Genomic DNA, 16,154 nt, shown 5'->3' with positions numbered 1-16,154 from the left:
ATAAACATAAACCAACGAACAACCGGAAACAAAAACTAGAAGACTAACCCTAAACTTTTCTTCCTCACTTAGAACTATAAGGAGATGCGGGGCTAGCCTGCATTACTATTGCCACACCATCTCACTATCGTTGCATCAACTACAAAAGTTCCTTTGATCCGCCATTGAGCAAAGGAAGGGGATAATAGTAGTCTGCCAACTACCTTGCAGTTGCCAAGAAAAAACTCACGCCTCTTGACCAATCTACTCCACATATTCCATCGCTGCTAAAGCTTATCTCGCCAAAAGTGGTTATCTATCACCACTCCGTCGAGCTGCTAAAGCTTATATCACCAGAAGACTGCCATTAACACGTCGTTGTCATTTTAAACCACAACAACTGTCAAACTGTCATAGCTTATCTTGCCGAAGAGTCATTGCCGCCATAGGCGTCGTCGCTGGAAGACTCTGTTGAGCTACCATCATAGCCTATCTTGTCAGCAAGCCGTCGCCTCCAAGCCATTATCGTTGACCTGCTCTACCAGCACCACCTCCCCTACCCCTCTTGGCACCGCTGCTGACCACCACCACCACCACCACCAACGCTGCGAACTTACAACCCTTCCACCGCATAGTCACCAGGGCTTAGCCCGCAATAAGCGGGCACTGCCTCTCTGCAATAACTGAGGCTGAGTTGAGGCATACCATGCATGGTTTAAGCATTCAAATGATGTGCTAGCTATTGGAGGAAATGGAGTGGAGTATGATGTTAGTCAGGATGCACATACCCAATGGGATGTGTTGGGCTGTTGGACATTGTAATGCTAGTACGTCAAAATTTGGAGCAATTCAAATTAGGTAATCCCAATGAGAACTGCTGTGATGATCATGTAATTTGTCACAAAATATAAGAGTAATTTGTAACAAAATATTAGAGTGAAATATCTCGGTACATATGAATCGAGTTTGACAAACTATTGTGATGTTTCGATAAGTCCGAAACAAGTGAACGCCTAAGCCCTTTGGTAAAATTGCACAAGTGTGACCGATGGTTGAACGATTGCTACGGTATATGTACATAATCAGTCGAGTTCAGCATCGAAAATAGATACTCCCTCCGTCCCAGAATATAAGAAGTTTTAGAGTTGGACACGGTTATTAAGAAAGTAGGTAGAAGTGAGTGGTGGAGAGTTGTGATTGGATGAGTAGTGGAGGTAGGTGGGAAAAGTGAATGGTGGAGGGTTGTGATTGGTTGGGAAGAGAATGTTAGTGGAGAAGTTATTATATTTTGGGACAAATTATAAGGACTAAAAGTTGTTATATTTTGGGACGGAGGCAGTAGTAGTTTCTGGGCTCCTTAATTTTTCTGTTCGTGTACGATTCATTACCTTCATATTAATTATACCTCTTGATTATTGCTACCAGACAAAATCACCTGGTAATACCCTGTGAGAACCATTAAATAATAGACTGGCTCCAAAGCCAAAATCTCTTACAAACTTTTTAGTATACGTAAAAAATATAAACTTTGTACACGTACGTATAAATTTGATACGAATTCACAAGAAAATTTGAAAAGAAAAACAAAAGGTACGTGGGCTGTGAGGCCGGCATGCCTAGCCCAACATTTGAATTCAGCCTACCTACCCTAGAAACCTGAAATGAGAAAAGGTCAAAAGCCCAAAAGAAAATGGACATGGACTTAAAAAGGGGGAAAAAAGAGAAAACCCAATCGTTAAACACGCAAAATAGAAAATCCGGCCCAATTCGTGCTGGCAAAAAAAAATAATAATCTGACGGATCGCGAATTAGCGATTTCAGTTTTTAGGCTCCTTAATTTTGCTATTCCTGTACGATCTATCTTTCTTAGTACTCCCTCTATTTTTTTTAATATATATGACGTCGTTGATAAACGTTTGGTCGTTCGTCTTATTAAGCATTACTTAAATTTTTTATATTTGCACACAACTTTTAAATAAAATAAATGATAAAAAAACAATGACGCCATATATTAAAAAACAGACATAGAACTATGCCTCTTGATTATTGCCACCAGACAATATCACCTTGTAATACCTGTGAGAACCCAAAAAAAATAATAATAACTGGCTCTCAAAGCCAAAATCTCTTACAAATAGATCATATCATCCCTTGATATATTGTACTCGTACGTGTAGAATTCAAATGTGCTTGTGAGAGATTTTTCCTTCTTTCTAATGAGTTCGTGAGAGATTTTTCCTACTTTTCATGTGTCTTCCAAGATTGTAAGGGATTTTAGTTAGTTTCTTCAGATTGGGCTTCCACTCCTTCCCTATTTTATATTCGGGGTCCAGAGATTGAGCTGTTCTTATATATCCTACTACGTGACAGCCATTATGTTTGCCTAGGTAGCATTTAAAATACATCATGATAGACGATCATGGCAAGCACTAAGTTTCATAGATAGATGTGGCTTTGCTTAGAAGTCTTCTGAATCAAATGGACCGGTTTATGGATTGCATGTTTGAGAAGCATCATCCCTTTGGTCCCAGAACGTATTTGGGAAGATTGTTTGCCCACAGGATCATATTTATATGACCTATAGGCTTTGGTTACAAAAACAGAGGAGTGAAAAAAAAAACTTGCTGATTCAGATCCAAGAACCGGTTCAGAGCAAATTTTCCGCTGGTTTTTCAGACAAAAAGAGTTTTTTTTTTCATAGAGACTTTAGGGTAGAAGATGCCTGAATTTTTCTCTGATATTTATGGGTATTCTACATCTAATATTTGCATAGAGTAGTACTACGTACTTTGGATTTATAATCTCTTTTTTGGAAAACGGTTTGTGCTGGTTGTCTTGTCTGAACCCTGCTTATAACCAGGAGGAATCCAGGACAATAACATCTCTCTACGATACATTGGCAGATCAAATGTGGAAAAAACATTACCATATGTGTAGCGTGGTTCACATGCCGACACAGCCTCCATGAGCTGGAATAGAGGACAATGTCATTTATGCAAGGAAACTGAAGTAAAAATAAATAAATGTAGCTTAGGTATGGGTTAGAAATTAAAGATGTTCACCATTCGTTTCAACTCCCAAGTCCCAACCATTCATAGGCTACTCTGTCTTTTTGTGAAGTAATTACATGAATACACTGCATACTCTCTTTCGGTGAAAAACAACCATGCATTTCCAAATAAATGGAGGCAATAAATACATTCCAAATCCACCAGACAATTTGAGAGGCAATTACTTAAATTGAAGAAATAGATGGTCACCGAAAATGTGAGTCAAAATCTGGGTACAATGTGACAGCACCAAGTGCCAAAATTTTGTACCTTCCTGACAGTTAACACATTCACCAAACCTGCAAGACATCCAACCAATCCAACCTTATTGTCCTACACTGTGGGGGCAAATCGCTCACATGCCTGCATAATTGCAAACCATATTGATTGCAACAGCCCATGTCAAGGAAAGATAGCCCCTATGCCTTTATTATTGTTCCATACACTTGTAAGTGACAGCCATGACATGATCACCAAAAAAGGGAAAGCAAGTCAATAACACCAGGTACCTATCCTCTCTGTTCTTGGCATGCCTCCATTCTTGTGCCATTCCCATTCATCGTCTTTCTTGCAGGTCTTCAGAAGCAGGCAGCAAGAACAGCTGCAACCATGAGTGGAGGTTCAGGCTTCCCTGGCTTCCACAAACACGGCTACGATCGCGACTACGCGCGACCGCTGTTCCGTGTGTCGTCGTTCTCCGACAATGGCGGTGGCGAGGAGCAGGAGCACTATACGCCATCGCCGCCACGAGGGAGAAGCATGAGCCGCACGACGTCCACGGCACCACGCCTCTCGCCATCGGTGAGCAAGCTCAGCATGAAGAAGCTGCAGCAAGTTGTGAACGAGAAGTCCCTGGAGGATGAAGGTATAGATATGCCAACCTGTTTTGATTTCTGGTAGTGTCCTCTGGTGTTTCTGGTGGTTGATTGATGGGTGTTGTTCAGAGATGGAGCTGATGAAGGAGAAGTACACCAAGCTGCTTCTTGGAGAGGACATGTCTGGGAGTGGGAAGGGTGTCTGCACGGCTGTGGCCATCTCCAATGCCATCACCAATCTATATGGTAGTTCTGAGAATTGCAGATGAATCTTCTGTTAAGTTGGTCTTTGATGCAGGCAACAGTGGGTTGACCTCTGTGCTTGTTCTTGGCTGCAGCAACTGTGTTTGGAACCTGCCACAGGTTGCAGCCACTGCCTCCTGAGAAGAAGGCGATGTGGAACAGGGAGATGGACTGCCTCCTCTCCATCTGCGAATACATTGTTGAATTCTCACCAAAAGTCCAGGCCATGCCAGATGGAAGCACTCATGATGTAATTCCATTGCAAGAATATCACGTCTCACACTCTGATAAGTTTCATCTTCATGGCATGTCTACTTAGGCACAAATTTCTGTTTTCTACAGGTGATGGCAACCTCACCAAGATCAGACATACTAATGAACCTTCCAGCACTTGAAAAACTGGAAACTATGCTCCTGGTAAAGTCCCGATTTGCGGAATTCCGGAAGGCTCCTTTCGAACAACTTTTGTAGTACAATGTATGACCAATAATTGCACACCATTTTTGCAGGAAATATTGGATAGCTTTGAGAAGACAGATTTCTGGTACATAGATCAGAGAAAGCAGTCCTTCAGTGACAGCATGAAGTTTCAGCGCAGCGAGGACAAGTGGTGGCTCCCTGAACCATGTGTCCCAGAGTCAGGCCTGTCTGATCGGATGCACCGTGAGCTGCAACAAAAGAGGGACCAAGCAAGCCAAATCCACAAGATGGCCATGGAGATCAACAGCGGCATCCTCTCTGAAATGCAGGTTCCACTGTCATACATAGAAACACTGCCAAAGGTACAGAGAAACTGCTTGATCTGGGTCTTTCTATGGTCCTGATTACTGAAATTATCATTTCCCCCTGATAAATGCATTTCTGCTACTCAACAGAGTGGGAAGGTTGGCGTGGGTGATGCCATATACCGGTACATGTCTGCAGGGGATCAGTTCTCACCAGACCACCTCCTCAACTTCCTCAACTTGAGCTCAGAACATGAGGCACTTGAGATTGCAGACCGTGTTGAGGCTGCGATGTACGTATGGCGGAGAAAAGCAAGCATGACCCATGTGGTGTCAAAATGGGAAAATGTTACTGAGCTGAATGCTGATGGGGACAAGAATCTGATCCTTGCAAGTAGGGCTAGGAGTTTGTTGTTGTGCTTGAAGCAGAGGTTTCCAGGCTTGTCACAGACTACCCTGGACACAAGCAAGATTCAGTACAACAAGGTAATGCTTATACATAAGAAATACCCAAATTTCAGATTATCTCAGAGTTCATCTGTATTTTCCTTACACCAGATATGATTAATGTTGGAAGCAAAAACATAAAAGTGTACTGTGTGTTTATTCTACAATTTAAGAGACAGAAGTATACTGAATGCTAATACAAAATATTTAGAACTATCATACATGGTATAAACATACAAACATATACGAAATAACTGATTGAGCCATCTCCTTTGGATCAAAGAATGTTCATCATTGCTAATGCTGGCGTGTCTCCATTTTACTTTGCTACAGGACATTGGGCAGGCAATACTTGAAAGCTACTCGAGGGTGCTGGAAAGTTTAGCCTACAATATTGTCTCATGGATAGATGATGTTCTCATTGCAGATGGGAATGCCAGGAAAGGGCATAACATCAGAATGCAGAAGCAGGAGTTCAGCAAGCTTTCTCCTCAACAGTACTGAACATGATGAACTAACATAGAAAATGAGTTTATCCTTTTGTAATATAGGATTCTCTGTGATTGGACTCCTTACTTCACTGCAGTGGCGTGTGGAATTTTAGTTTTGGATATGCAACAGTGTGTTCACTGCAGTGGCGTGTGCAATGCTAGTTTTTTTATATGAGGCAGTGTGTGTAATTGGATTTATGACTGCTTCATCATATATGCAGATTTTATGTGGATGAGAAGAAAAGTTTGCAAGATGAGACCAAAAAACTTAACCGTTTTATCATTAAAACCATAAGAACCTTACTTTATATTGGGAATATTTCCAAAATTTGGAACAAGAATAGCAAGAAATGATTCTCATAGACAAAAAAAATGTTAACGCTGGTCATTCTATTTATGAATCAAAGTTAGATCTAAACTTCTCATCCACAAGAAATTTGAAAGCGTCAGTTTTAAAATGAAATGCAGTGATAGGGACATTTAGATAACTAAAGGTACTGAATTAGATGAAAAGCAGAAAACTCACCATATGAATGGTACTATTGCAGAAAGTTTGTCTCCAACAAGCTTCTTCGGCACTACCTCATTAGTACCTTGGCACAAAAGCTGTTGATAACTGATCCATATTTCACCATGTCCAGCATGGGATTGCTACTACCTACTAGCAAGTCTTTCTGCAACTTTAGGGTATTATATATGTAGTATCTTACAAGTTACTACAGGTCTACAATTATACGACAACTGTATTTACAAGCATGAGCTGATGAGTGCATCTTACATTCTTACAAGTAACCAAGGCATCTATTCTGAAAGACTAAATAATAAAAACAGGTGGCAATTTCGTCCATGAAAATATTTCATGGTATCCTTGCCTTCTTTGAAAAAGTTAGTGATATTATTTGTTAAGAGTTGAATCTCTGAACATTTCATGGTGATACAAACTTGCAATTCTGCATCCCAAAAACAAAGCAGTTGGAGTAGCATGGTAAGCATAGTGCACTATTATCCACTGCAACCGGTTGCCTGAAAGGATTTACCTGAATCTGAGAGAGGAGATGATAGATGATGATGGTATTAGTTTGATACTCCATAACTACAATCAGAAAGGAAACGATGGAAAAACAGAACACATACTGGGACTCTGAGGGGTTGACCAGTTATGGAGGTAATGCAGGACGAAGCTAGATGTGCAGCTTCTTCACAGAAGTCCGTGAAAATTGCAGGAATCCCAACTTTCCTAATTATTTCCTTCAAATGAAAATTGAATAGAATGAGCACAAAAAATGGAAGTCTGTTACAAGCTAAGACATAGAGTATACTGTGTTATACTGGCAATCATCAGTTAAAGCTGTCATAGTGTGGTGTATTTTTAATTTAAGTTCACATGAGGACAATATAATGCTAACACTTTCTTCCATAGATAACATGTCTGTTGAAAATTGTCTGGGTTAGAGAAGAAAAGATGACCAATTAAACGCATCGATTTTTACTTGAATATCATCAACTGAGATAAAGGGATGATTTGCGATTTGTGAAGAATACACTTTAAGTTCCAGATGTATGCTTTAGCATGAAACTAGCTGGAACAATGTCAACTTTGTGAAGTTAAGAGTGGTAGTATCACAAGGAAATTCATAGCCAATCATGCTCATATCCAAAATGGGAGGAGGTTGCTAATCAAGAACATTTATACTTACAATAGTTGGAATCCAACTAGGATATGCAGCTATACCAGCATTTGGGGCAACAATGAGATGAGGCTTTGAATCCTACCAAGAAACAAAGTATTAGCAGAGAAAGTCAATCCTGAATGAAAATAACTCGATCATTAATTCCCAAATGAATTGGCTTGGTGGGCTAATTATATATATTCAGTACAAAAGTCAAAGCTTCTAGTATTCCCTGACCACAATACACATGCCAATAGAATTAAATGCCAATTTCTCTTTGTGATTTAGTGCATCATATATGGCATCAATGAAACTTCTAGTACATAACAACTAACATTCCAGTAAGTATTTCCGAAAACACTGAACAGAAGATTAAGAAATTCAAGCTACAAATGACATGATCAAGTAATATTAAGAAGCCTAGTAGCTCTAAACCTAGTTAGTTGGATTTGTGAGAGGGAATACACGCAAATACCCTTGTCACACGGAATTGGGTATTACAAAATGACAGATTGCATGTAGCAAGTAGGAAAGTTTATAGTTTCACATTATAAAAAACACTTCACATTCAAATAAAAAAAGGCTTGATACACATATGATGGGTAGCTTCACATTATAAATAAGTAAAGAGTTACTGTGCATAGAACCTTCACAATATCACTATATCTCTCATGATACAGCCCTTTTCGTAGTTTGAATGTCACTGCACTGCAACTTAAATCTTTGGAGCCAATGGAAGATTTACAAAAGCAGCTCTCATCACAACAATGTGCATAGTTTGAAATAGTTACAAGCTCTCCATCCCTGTAAGCCGGTATAATATCAAAATCAGGAAAGCAAGAATACATAACCAACTATACATTTTTAACAGATAATGGAACATGTACAACCATGTTCAACCAGGATCACAGTAATAAATACTACCTTCATTATTTTTAACTATCATTACTTTTTCTGATTATATATTTATAAAATTATTAAAATATATGAAAGTGCTTTTCATGACAAATCTACTAATATCATTTTCACATAGCAAATCCTGAGATTTTTGCATCTATTAATGATTTAAGATTTCAAATTTTGACTACACACATTCTAGAACGTCATCTGTTTGACAATAGATGTAGTAAGTCACCAAAATATGCCTACTAGTGCAGCAGTAAAAACAACCTAGATTTGTTTTTTTATTTAACTAACTGATACAAAGGTATAAGATCTGATGAAATGAAAAAGGTAAACCAGTCAAATTGTGAGCGAACACCAGGAAATAAAAAACAATTGAAAAATTTTTCATGAAACACTGGAGGGGAAAAACAGCGTCTGTTGCTAACCTAGATTTTGGAACTGCTGGTCCCACAAGTTCAATGTAAATATGGACACCTGGAAATAGTGCACGTAGTTCCCCAAACACCGCAAGCTGATGTAGTTCTTTCTCAGGTCCTTCAGACATTTAATTAGAGAAATAGGCATGAAGAAGAAACATCATTAGTTAATTCCCTGCAATCTTAATCAATAAAACATACAACTATAAATGTACACGGGCCTCCAAGAGTACATCTGAATTAATTCCTCTTGTTCTATAACAATGGAAGACAAAACCTCTCATGTGACAGTACCTAGAGCTATCAATGCTTCATGTGATCTCCATAATAACAGACTAAGGAAGCTCAACAGGAAGCATTCTAACAACAAATACATGAGTGCAGATAGACAAGACTAGTGTCCTGAACTGCACAGTGCACACCAGACTGTTTACTAGTCAATGATTGATATCTGTGCTCATACATTTACTGATAATGACCCTGAGCATTGTGCCAGCCAAAACTATGTATAGGCAATTAGACACAATTGCATCGAGCAAATCCAAGAACTGGCTTGTGTCCAGTAGTATTCAGTGGGCACAAACAAGCGGCTTTACTTTGTGTGAAATGCGCGTTCAAGTGACATAACACTTACAAGAATTTTGCCAGAAAGTTAATTGCCCTCAATAGTTGTGGCATATAATAATAATCTTAAAACTCGAAAAATAGTTCAGCCCAAAACCATGATGGCAGCAAATGACCGACTGACTAGAAAAGGATTCCTACATATGTATATAAGTACTTCAACAGAGAAGAGAGTTGCACAATATACTTTACCTAAATAGTGAATACATAGAGTGTCTTGGCCATCATATTTTGAGGTTTGGAGGTGCGATAGTTGAACGCAATGATATAAAGTAAGTGGCTGCAAAATTGGAAGTGCGATAAATATACTAGTCATTGGTGTAAACAGATATTAGTAAAAAAAGTGATGCTCCTTTCAAAATAATCAGTAATGCACAATACACATTCATAACCTCAACATGTATGATATGAGCTATAAATGCAGTATACAGCATATTAAGAGACATGGTCAAGAGGAATCTACAAAGGAAATCAAGGCGATTTTCTCAACAAAAGAGGACCAGGAATGTAAACTGGAAAGAATGCTTCAGTAAACTGGTTCTTTGCCGAAGTTTTCAAAGAAATAGCTAGTAATGTAGATATAAGACTGAAGACATGATAGGAAACATCACCATATTTTTAATAACGCAAATTCTGCCAAGCTGACATTTGCTTCAATTAAATATTTTAAGGAAAACATCCCACGTACAGGAAGTGTAGTAGCCAACTGTTTTTTTTTAAGCAGAAGATTGCATATATAGGCAATATAGCAAGCACAAGCACAGCATGCTTGGATGTATTTGCAAAATAATGAAATCAATCAGTAAATTTGAAGTATGTCAAATTATAAAAACCAATGACCGCATCACCCAAAGTAGATAATGAACAAATTATCATTCTCTTTTTTATTGATACTGACAATACAAGCTTGCATCTTGTTTTCATTCTGTCCTTCCATAGCATAAGTAACACGATTATTTCTTGGTGCACCTGTCTAAATGAATTCGAACCTTTGGTCTGGATTGACAAGAGAATCATATTTTCGTCAAAAACAAACAAGAGAATCGTATATCTACGATCGTACAACAAAATATTTCTCAAAACTTGGTGTGGTGTGCATACCCAGTGAAGTAAAACAGCAACAGGTGATTGCAAAGGAAGCGATCTCCACCTATAGTAGTCTTTCCAGCTTGTCAGGGGTGTGGATACATTATGTTCAGGCTCTGTACACAAAATCAAATGCTTTTAGGAGCCATGAAATGAAAATAGTGCCAACCACCTCATTACAATGAGATATCCACCTGTGCATGGGCAGAGGGCGCTTCCCATACTCCAGTCAGTTGTTTTGCTGTATAATATGCAGAAAGAGCATAAAAGTAAAATTAGCTGAGACTAAAATTAGGTAAAAATTAAAGGACATAAAGCCTGGTAGTTTGTATAATACACAACAAGACATTGATATCATTAACCGTATAGTTTTCCAGAGGTTTGAGTTCTTAGAGCATACAAATATATGGTCATAGGTCAATCTGATGCGAATGCTTTAAAAGTGGGGGTAACTATTATGCATTTGTGTAAGCCTAGAACTTATGGCATATTTATTTGAGATCTGTTACAACGCACGAGCAAATATACTAGTGTTATAGAATTAACGAGTTGGCTGGTAGCTGGGATCATGAGATCTCAGGGCAAAAGCAAACCTTAAGTCCTTGACTGAAGTAACCTCTGGATCACATATGCATTCTGATTTCCAGAGTCCTTTTTGGTGAAGTTTGAATGATTCCAAAAGGAAACATCTTAGACTAGGGAATGTATGATTCTGTAAGAACAGTAAGTGTGAGAGAGAGCTACATAATACTACTAAGGGACAAAACAAGGTTCACAAGGGGTAACCAAATCATTTCAGGAAGCATAGGTAGAAACAATTTTATGACAGAGGGGGAAAAATAACTTTAGATGCACGGAGAGAACTTCAGATGCAAAAAAAAAAATGGAGATCACAATGAGTCAAGTACCGGAGCAGGAGATTCCACAGAGAACGTGAATGGAAATTGTTTCAGCATATCGATGCGGCTCATCTGCTCTGCGAGCCTTGCGCATTCTTCTTTATGAAATCCCCAATGCACAGTCTGCAAATTGTAGGTTTCAAAGTTACACATAGCTACACAGTTGCAAAGAAAATATATGTAAAATACAAATAACTCCTCCTTAAAATTTTCAGATTAAACTCAAAGCTTCACCCACAACGTTAGGATACTCTCACCTACCGGGATTCCAGGAAATCCCAACAGAAATCCTTACTTACGAAACACAGATTTGGTCGAGGCATACGCATACGCCCGCCATTCGAAACCCTCCCTAGAACGGCAACAGCTGGACGGATTTAACGGGGGGGCAGAAAAGGTAGAAAGTTTTCACCGGGCGCTACCTGGTGGGCGCGCGAGCAGTAGGCGACGGCGCCGCAACCGCCGCAGCGCCGGCGGGCCTCGCCGGCACACGGCTCCGCCACCAGCCCCTTCGCCGCGCACTCCATATGCCCACCAGCTTCCCCGGCCGCCTCCAACGAGAGGAGGGGGAAAGGAAAGGGGGCGTTCTCAGTCTCGGCGTTCCCTAGAGTGGGGAATTTTTTCATTTTTAATTTTTTTTAATATTTACAGAAAGAAATATTGTTACGACGAAAATATTTTACAGAAGTAGACCTGGCATGAGGGACGAACAAGATGAAAAGAAAAACTATAAAAATGTATTTTTGGCAGGACGATAATTGCATTTGCCCCCTTACAGCCCTTGCAGAGGGCGGCAAAACTCCACATAGGCGGCAGGGGTCATTTCTGTAAATATTTTAGATGTTATAATATTTATGTAAATATTAAAAAATAAAAATTTAAAAATGAAAAAAATTATGGAGTGGGAGGAAATGGGCCCATTTGTGATTTGGGCCCAGTGGAGCTCGTTAGGCCCATAGAGCCCAAAGTTCGGTGACGTCTCAAGGAAGGGATTGTTCTTTTGGGCCCAAACTGGGCCTGTGCGGTTTGGAGTGTGGCTGTGTGGGTCCCGAACTGTCCGAGAATCCTCACGCGTGAACACGTGCACGCGAATATCGGATTCGGAGTAATAATAAATTTCTAGTGCAAAAACTTTATCGATCTATGTAATTTTGTGAATGTAGAAGCTTTGTGCACAAAAACACGCAGAAACTTTATCCACGTAAATTTTCAAATGTAGAAACTTTTGCGAAGGAACTTTGTACATATGAAATTCCAAATAAATTCAAAAGATTCATAAACTTTCCGCTCGAAATCATGAAATTTCAATCCAATATTTGAATGTTCTTCTCAGAATAAAAACTTTTTTACAAATGAATCTCTAAATGCACTAAGGGGTCTAGGAAAATCGTAATTTAAATACACTAAGGGGTCTAGAAAAATCGTAATTTTTGTACCCGCACACGAAAATCACATTTTAGCGTCCGGGGTGGTTATGTTGCCCACACACAAAAATAAAAATCCGAGCAGCGGAGAGGCGCCGCGCCGCCGCCGGATACGGGCGGCCGAGAGACGCCGCGCTGCCGGATCCCGGCCACCTCCTCGTCGTCGCCGCCGCCGTCGCGTGGGGGAGGGCGGAAGAGGGGCGGCGCTGCCGGATCCGGGCTACGGAGGGCGGCAGAGGGGGGCTGCCGTCGGATCTGAACAGCGGAGAGGCGTCGCGCTATCGGATCCCGGCCACCTCGTCGGCGGCGGCGACGGCAGCAGGGCGGTCGAGGCCCCGCTCCTCCCACCGTCGCTCGCGGGATGCCGAGTCGCGCCTGTGAGAGGAGAAGAAAGGAGGGAGGGAGGTGGAGGTGAGGATAAGGACGAGGATGGAATTTTTTTGAAGTGTTGAGAGGGGAAAAGAGGGAGGGTATTTTCCGTGCGGTGGTCTTAAGATGTCCGCATGGGAAAATCAATTTTCGCACGGTGGTCTTAAGATGTCCGCATGGGAAAATCAATTTTCGCATGTGGACCTCTTAAGGGTCCGCACGCAAAAATAGCTTATTTTTACGTGTGGACGATTAAGAGGCCCGCGGGTAAAAAATAATTTATTTTTTCGCCTGCGGGTCTCTTAAATATCCGCACACAAAAATAATTAAAAAAATTTTAATTATTTTTGTGTGTGGATCTTAACCGGCTCACATGTAAAAATTGATTTTCTCTTGATTTTCTCCTGCGGGCCTAGGTCCGCACCTAAAAATGCCTAAAAATGGGAGGACACCTAAAAATGCCTAAAAATGGGACCGCACCTAAAAATGGGAGAACACCTAAAAATGCCTAAAAATGAGAGAACGATTTTTCCCAACGATCTGCAATCTAAATGGGTCCCAATCCAGAACATTAAAAATGCTCTGTGAACTAGTGTGTTGTGTTACAATGTTTTTTTTTTTTGCAGGGGTAGCTATGTTTAAAATCTATTGTGAACTCGATGAGTGCTTGATAGTTGATACACAACACAATTGGGCGTTGGTTTAATAATAAAGCCCTTGAAGATGACTTCAATATACCCTAGCTTAATGTACACGTCCATAACTTTTTGTTATTCTGTATTCACTAGTAGTAGATCGACATACAACCCAACTATGTAAAACCATTTGTAAAACGTAGTACTAAGCACCTACTACCGCCACGTCTCCCACCGCTAACCAAGCAAAGCTTTAATCAAGCACATCCAGTATACAGTAGTACTCCGTACTTCACATAACACATCGGTAACGTGAGATCGCCGGCGGCCGATCGATATCGATCAATCGATCACGGCGGCGGCGGGGCGACAGCGACGGCGGAGACCATGGTGTCGACGCCGCAGACGTTGCGGCCGCGGCAGAGCCGGTAGTAGCCCTGCTCCCCCCACGCCTTCCCCCACGAGTTCTTGATGATCCAGTAGGGGCGGTGGCCCAGCCGCAGCGCCGCGAACCCACGCTCGCCGTAGCCGACGAGGAGCACGCCGTGGTTCACCCACGCGCGCGGGCACACCAGCGGGCACGACACCCCGCCCACGTACGTCTGCATGTACGCCGCGTTCAGACCCACGGCTAGCGGGCCGTGCCGCACCAGCGCCGCCCGCATCTGCGCGTCGCCGTCGCCGTCGTTGCCGCCCGGCGGCGCGACGACGGTGAAGTTGGCGACGCGGACGGCGACCCGGTTGGCGTCGAACCGGCACGTCCCCTGCGCGCCCGTGTATGGGTACGCGCTCTGCTCCATCAGCCCCCCCGAGCTCATCAGGTAGGCGTAGGCGTTCGTCATCAGCCCGCCGCCGCACCCGCTGTCGCACTCCGTCTTCTTCTCCGCGTCGCACTTCAACGATCACGAGCCATATCTCGATTAGTTCAGAGATGAGATTAGGAGTGTTGCGTGTGCGTGTGATGTGATTTGTGATGTACCGTGTGGTCGCAGTCGACGAGCTGCTGCTCGCTGAGGTCGAGGAGGTTGCCGGTGGCGAGGAAGTTGGCGCCCTCGACGGCGCCGGTGGTGCTGAAGGCCCAGCAGGAGCCGCACGCGCCCTGCATCTTGACGTCGGTCACGGCGCCCCTGTCACGCCAGTCGAAGCTGGCGGGGAGGCCGGACACCTCCTCCTCCGTGGCCGGCGCGGCGGACGGCATCGGCCGCCTCCGGACGTCGTCGCCAACGTCGGCGGCGAGGCCCGTCAAGCGCGCCTCGAACTCCTCCCGGGTGAGGTCGGAGAACGGGGTGACGCCGTGGCGCGCGGTCGGGTCGAGCGCCTGGTGCGCCGCGGCGCGGGCGAGGTTGGCGGCGAACACGCGCAGCCGCCGCGCGTACTCCTCCGGCCCGGAGTACTCCCGCCCGTGCCGCCGCACGAACGCCGCGAACTGGGCCTCCGGGAGCAGCCCCGGCGGCCAGTACCCGCCGTCCGTCACCTGCCGGATGACGCCGGCGTCGCCGTCGCCGCCGACGACGACGACGACCGCCACGAGGACAAGGACGACGAGCCGTGCAGGTGCAGCAGCCATGGTGGTGGGAGAGATCGAGAATCTTGGCGTGGTATGACACTGGTCTTTATATCAACGTTGGAAGATGCAGGAGGAGGCGAAGTGGCAGCCATGCAGGCGTGAGGGGTGGACGCCTGTCGCTCGACGGCGGCGAGCGGCGCGGCCGTGGCGCGAGTTCGCGACACGTACGTGCGGGCGCTAGTGGCTGGTGATTTTATCACCTGCGAGGCTGCGATCCTGCGACCTCCAATTTGGCGCCACCCGAGAGGGCAATTCCGAAGGTCTCGGCGGCCGCCGCCGTTGACGCGCACGTACGGCCTGCTTCACTGAAGGCCCAGCCATGTACACGAGTATGCCACTGTCCCTTACCAAGGCCCAATATGCTGTATACCAAACCATGCATGTATCTTTTTCGAAACTCTGACACGTGTTTGGTTGGAGGAACAGATTAGGTAAGATTAGGAAAAGCCTCATTTTAAGGGTATTTTGTTTCGAGATAGATGAGAAAGGATAATCCTTGAAAAAGAAAAAACTCTTAATATCTGAGTCAACTCCCCGTCTCAAAAACTGCCAGACCAATCCAATCTACGACACGAGGTCACTAAGCCACCCCACCTCTTGCTACCGACCACTAGCTAGCCACCTGCCGCCGTCGCTTGAGAGGGGAACTCGAGGGAGAGAGAGGAGTGGGAGATAATATATACAGGAGAGGATGCGAGAGAGAAGGTGAGGATATAAGGATGATGACTTGAAAAAATTTGAAGTGTCGACTAGAAAAATAGGAGGTAAGTTAGATTTCTAAAATACATTTTTTCCATTTATTCATTTA

General features: G+C 43.1%; 3 protein-coding genes across 4 annotated transcripts; 1 reads left to right on the top strand and 2 right to left on the bottom strand.

Moving 5' to 3' along the window:
• Positions 1-3,198: 3,198 nt before the first annotated feature.
• LOC4343232 (uncharacterized) lies at positions 3,199-11,909 on the bottom strand. 2 transcript variants are annotated; one of them, XM_015791814.3, is made up of 12 exons: positions 11,774-11,909; positions 11,361-11,474; positions 11,046-11,164; positions 10,647-10,693; positions 10,468-10,568; positions 9,559-9,646; positions 8,752-8,860; positions 8,068-8,224; positions 7,448-7,519; positions 6,885-6,998; positions 6,277-6,793; positions 3,199-5,268 (listed from the first exon to the last, which is right to left on the bottom strand). In XM_015791814.3, exons 1-11 carry the CDS (start codon positions 11,876-11,878, stop codon positions 6,677-6,679), a joined length of 1,143 nt encoding a protein of 380 aa, XP_015647300.2. In that variant the 5' UTR covers positions 11,879-11,909; the 3' UTR covers positions 3,199-5,268; positions 6,277-6,676. The 2 variants fall into 2 exon arrangements, with proteins under 2 accessions (XP_015647300.2, XP_025882625.2); XM_026026840.2 differs by having other exon boundaries at positions 3,199-5,263.
• LOC4343233 (rop guanine nucleotide exchange factor 3) lies at positions 3,639-5,948 on the top strand. Its single transcript, XM_015791811.3, has 7 exons — positions 3,639-3,894; positions 3,974-4,090; positions 4,183-4,337; positions 4,430-4,504; positions 4,597-4,869; positions 4,963-5,298; positions 5,593-5,948. The coding sequence occupies exons 1-7, from the start codon at positions 3,639-3,641 to the stop codon at positions 5,761-5,763; spliced, it is 1,383 nt and encodes a 460-aa protein (XP_015647297.1). The 3' UTR covers positions 5,764-5,948.
• Positions 11,910-13,894: 1,985 nt separating the features above from the next.
• On the bottom strand, positions 13,895-15,362 carry LOC4343231 (probable cysteine protease RD19D). Its single transcript, XM_015789932.3, has 2 exons — positions 14,759-15,362; positions 13,895-14,672 (listed from the first exon to the last, which is right to left on the bottom strand). The coding sequence occupies exons 1-2, from the start codon at positions 15,344-15,346 to the stop codon at positions 14,130-14,132; spliced, it is 1,131 nt and encodes a 376-aa protein (XP_015645418.1). The 5' UTR covers positions 15,347-15,362; the 3' UTR covers positions 13,895-14,129.
• Positions 15,363-16,154: the final 792 nt, after the last annotated feature.

Source organism: Oryza sativa, chromosome 7, assembly GCF_034140825.1.
Source record: "Oryza sativa Japonica Group chromosome 7, ASM3414082v1".
Lineage (NCBI taxonomy): Eukaryota > Viridiplantae > Streptophyta > Magnoliopsida > Poales > Poaceae > Oryza > Oryza sativa.
This window is presented reverse-complemented; position numbering and strand designations above follow the sequence as displayed.

Bases quoted from the DNA above. Each gene is read 5' to 3' on its own strand.
- LOC4343232 (XM_015791814.3), bottom strand. From the start codon at position 11,878: ATGGAGTGCGCGGCGAAGGGGCTGGTGGCGGAGCCGTGTGCCGGCGAG. The intron at 11,165-11,360 runs GTACTTGACTCA...CTGTTCTTACAG, and splicing joins CTGTGGAATCTCCTGCTCCG to AATCATACATTCCCTAGTCT. The intron at 8,225-8,751 runs GTTAGCAACAGA...ACCGGCTTACAG, and splicing joins CCAGCAGTTCCAAAATCTAG to GGATGGAGAGCTTGTAACTA.
- LOC4343231 (XM_015789932.3), bottom strand. From the start codon at position 15,346: ATGGCTGCTGCACCTGCACGGCTCGTCGTCCTTGTCCTCGTGGCGGTC. The intron at 14,673-14,758 runs GTACATCACAAA...TGATCGTTGAAG, and splicing joins TCGTCGACTGCGACCACACG to TGCGACGCGGAGAAGAAGAC.
- LOC4343233 (XM_015791811.3), top strand. From the start codon at position 3,639: ATGAGTGGAGGTTCAGGCTTCCCTGGCTTCCACAAACACGGCTACGAT. The intron at 3,895-3,973 runs GTATAGATATGC...GGTGTTGTTCAG, and splicing joins GAAGTCCCTGGAGGATGAAG to AGATGGAGCTGATGAAGGAG. The intron at 4,870-4,962 runs GTACAGAGAAAC...GCTACTCAACAG, and splicing joins ACATAGAAACACTGCCAAAG to AGTGGGAAGGTTGGCGTGGG.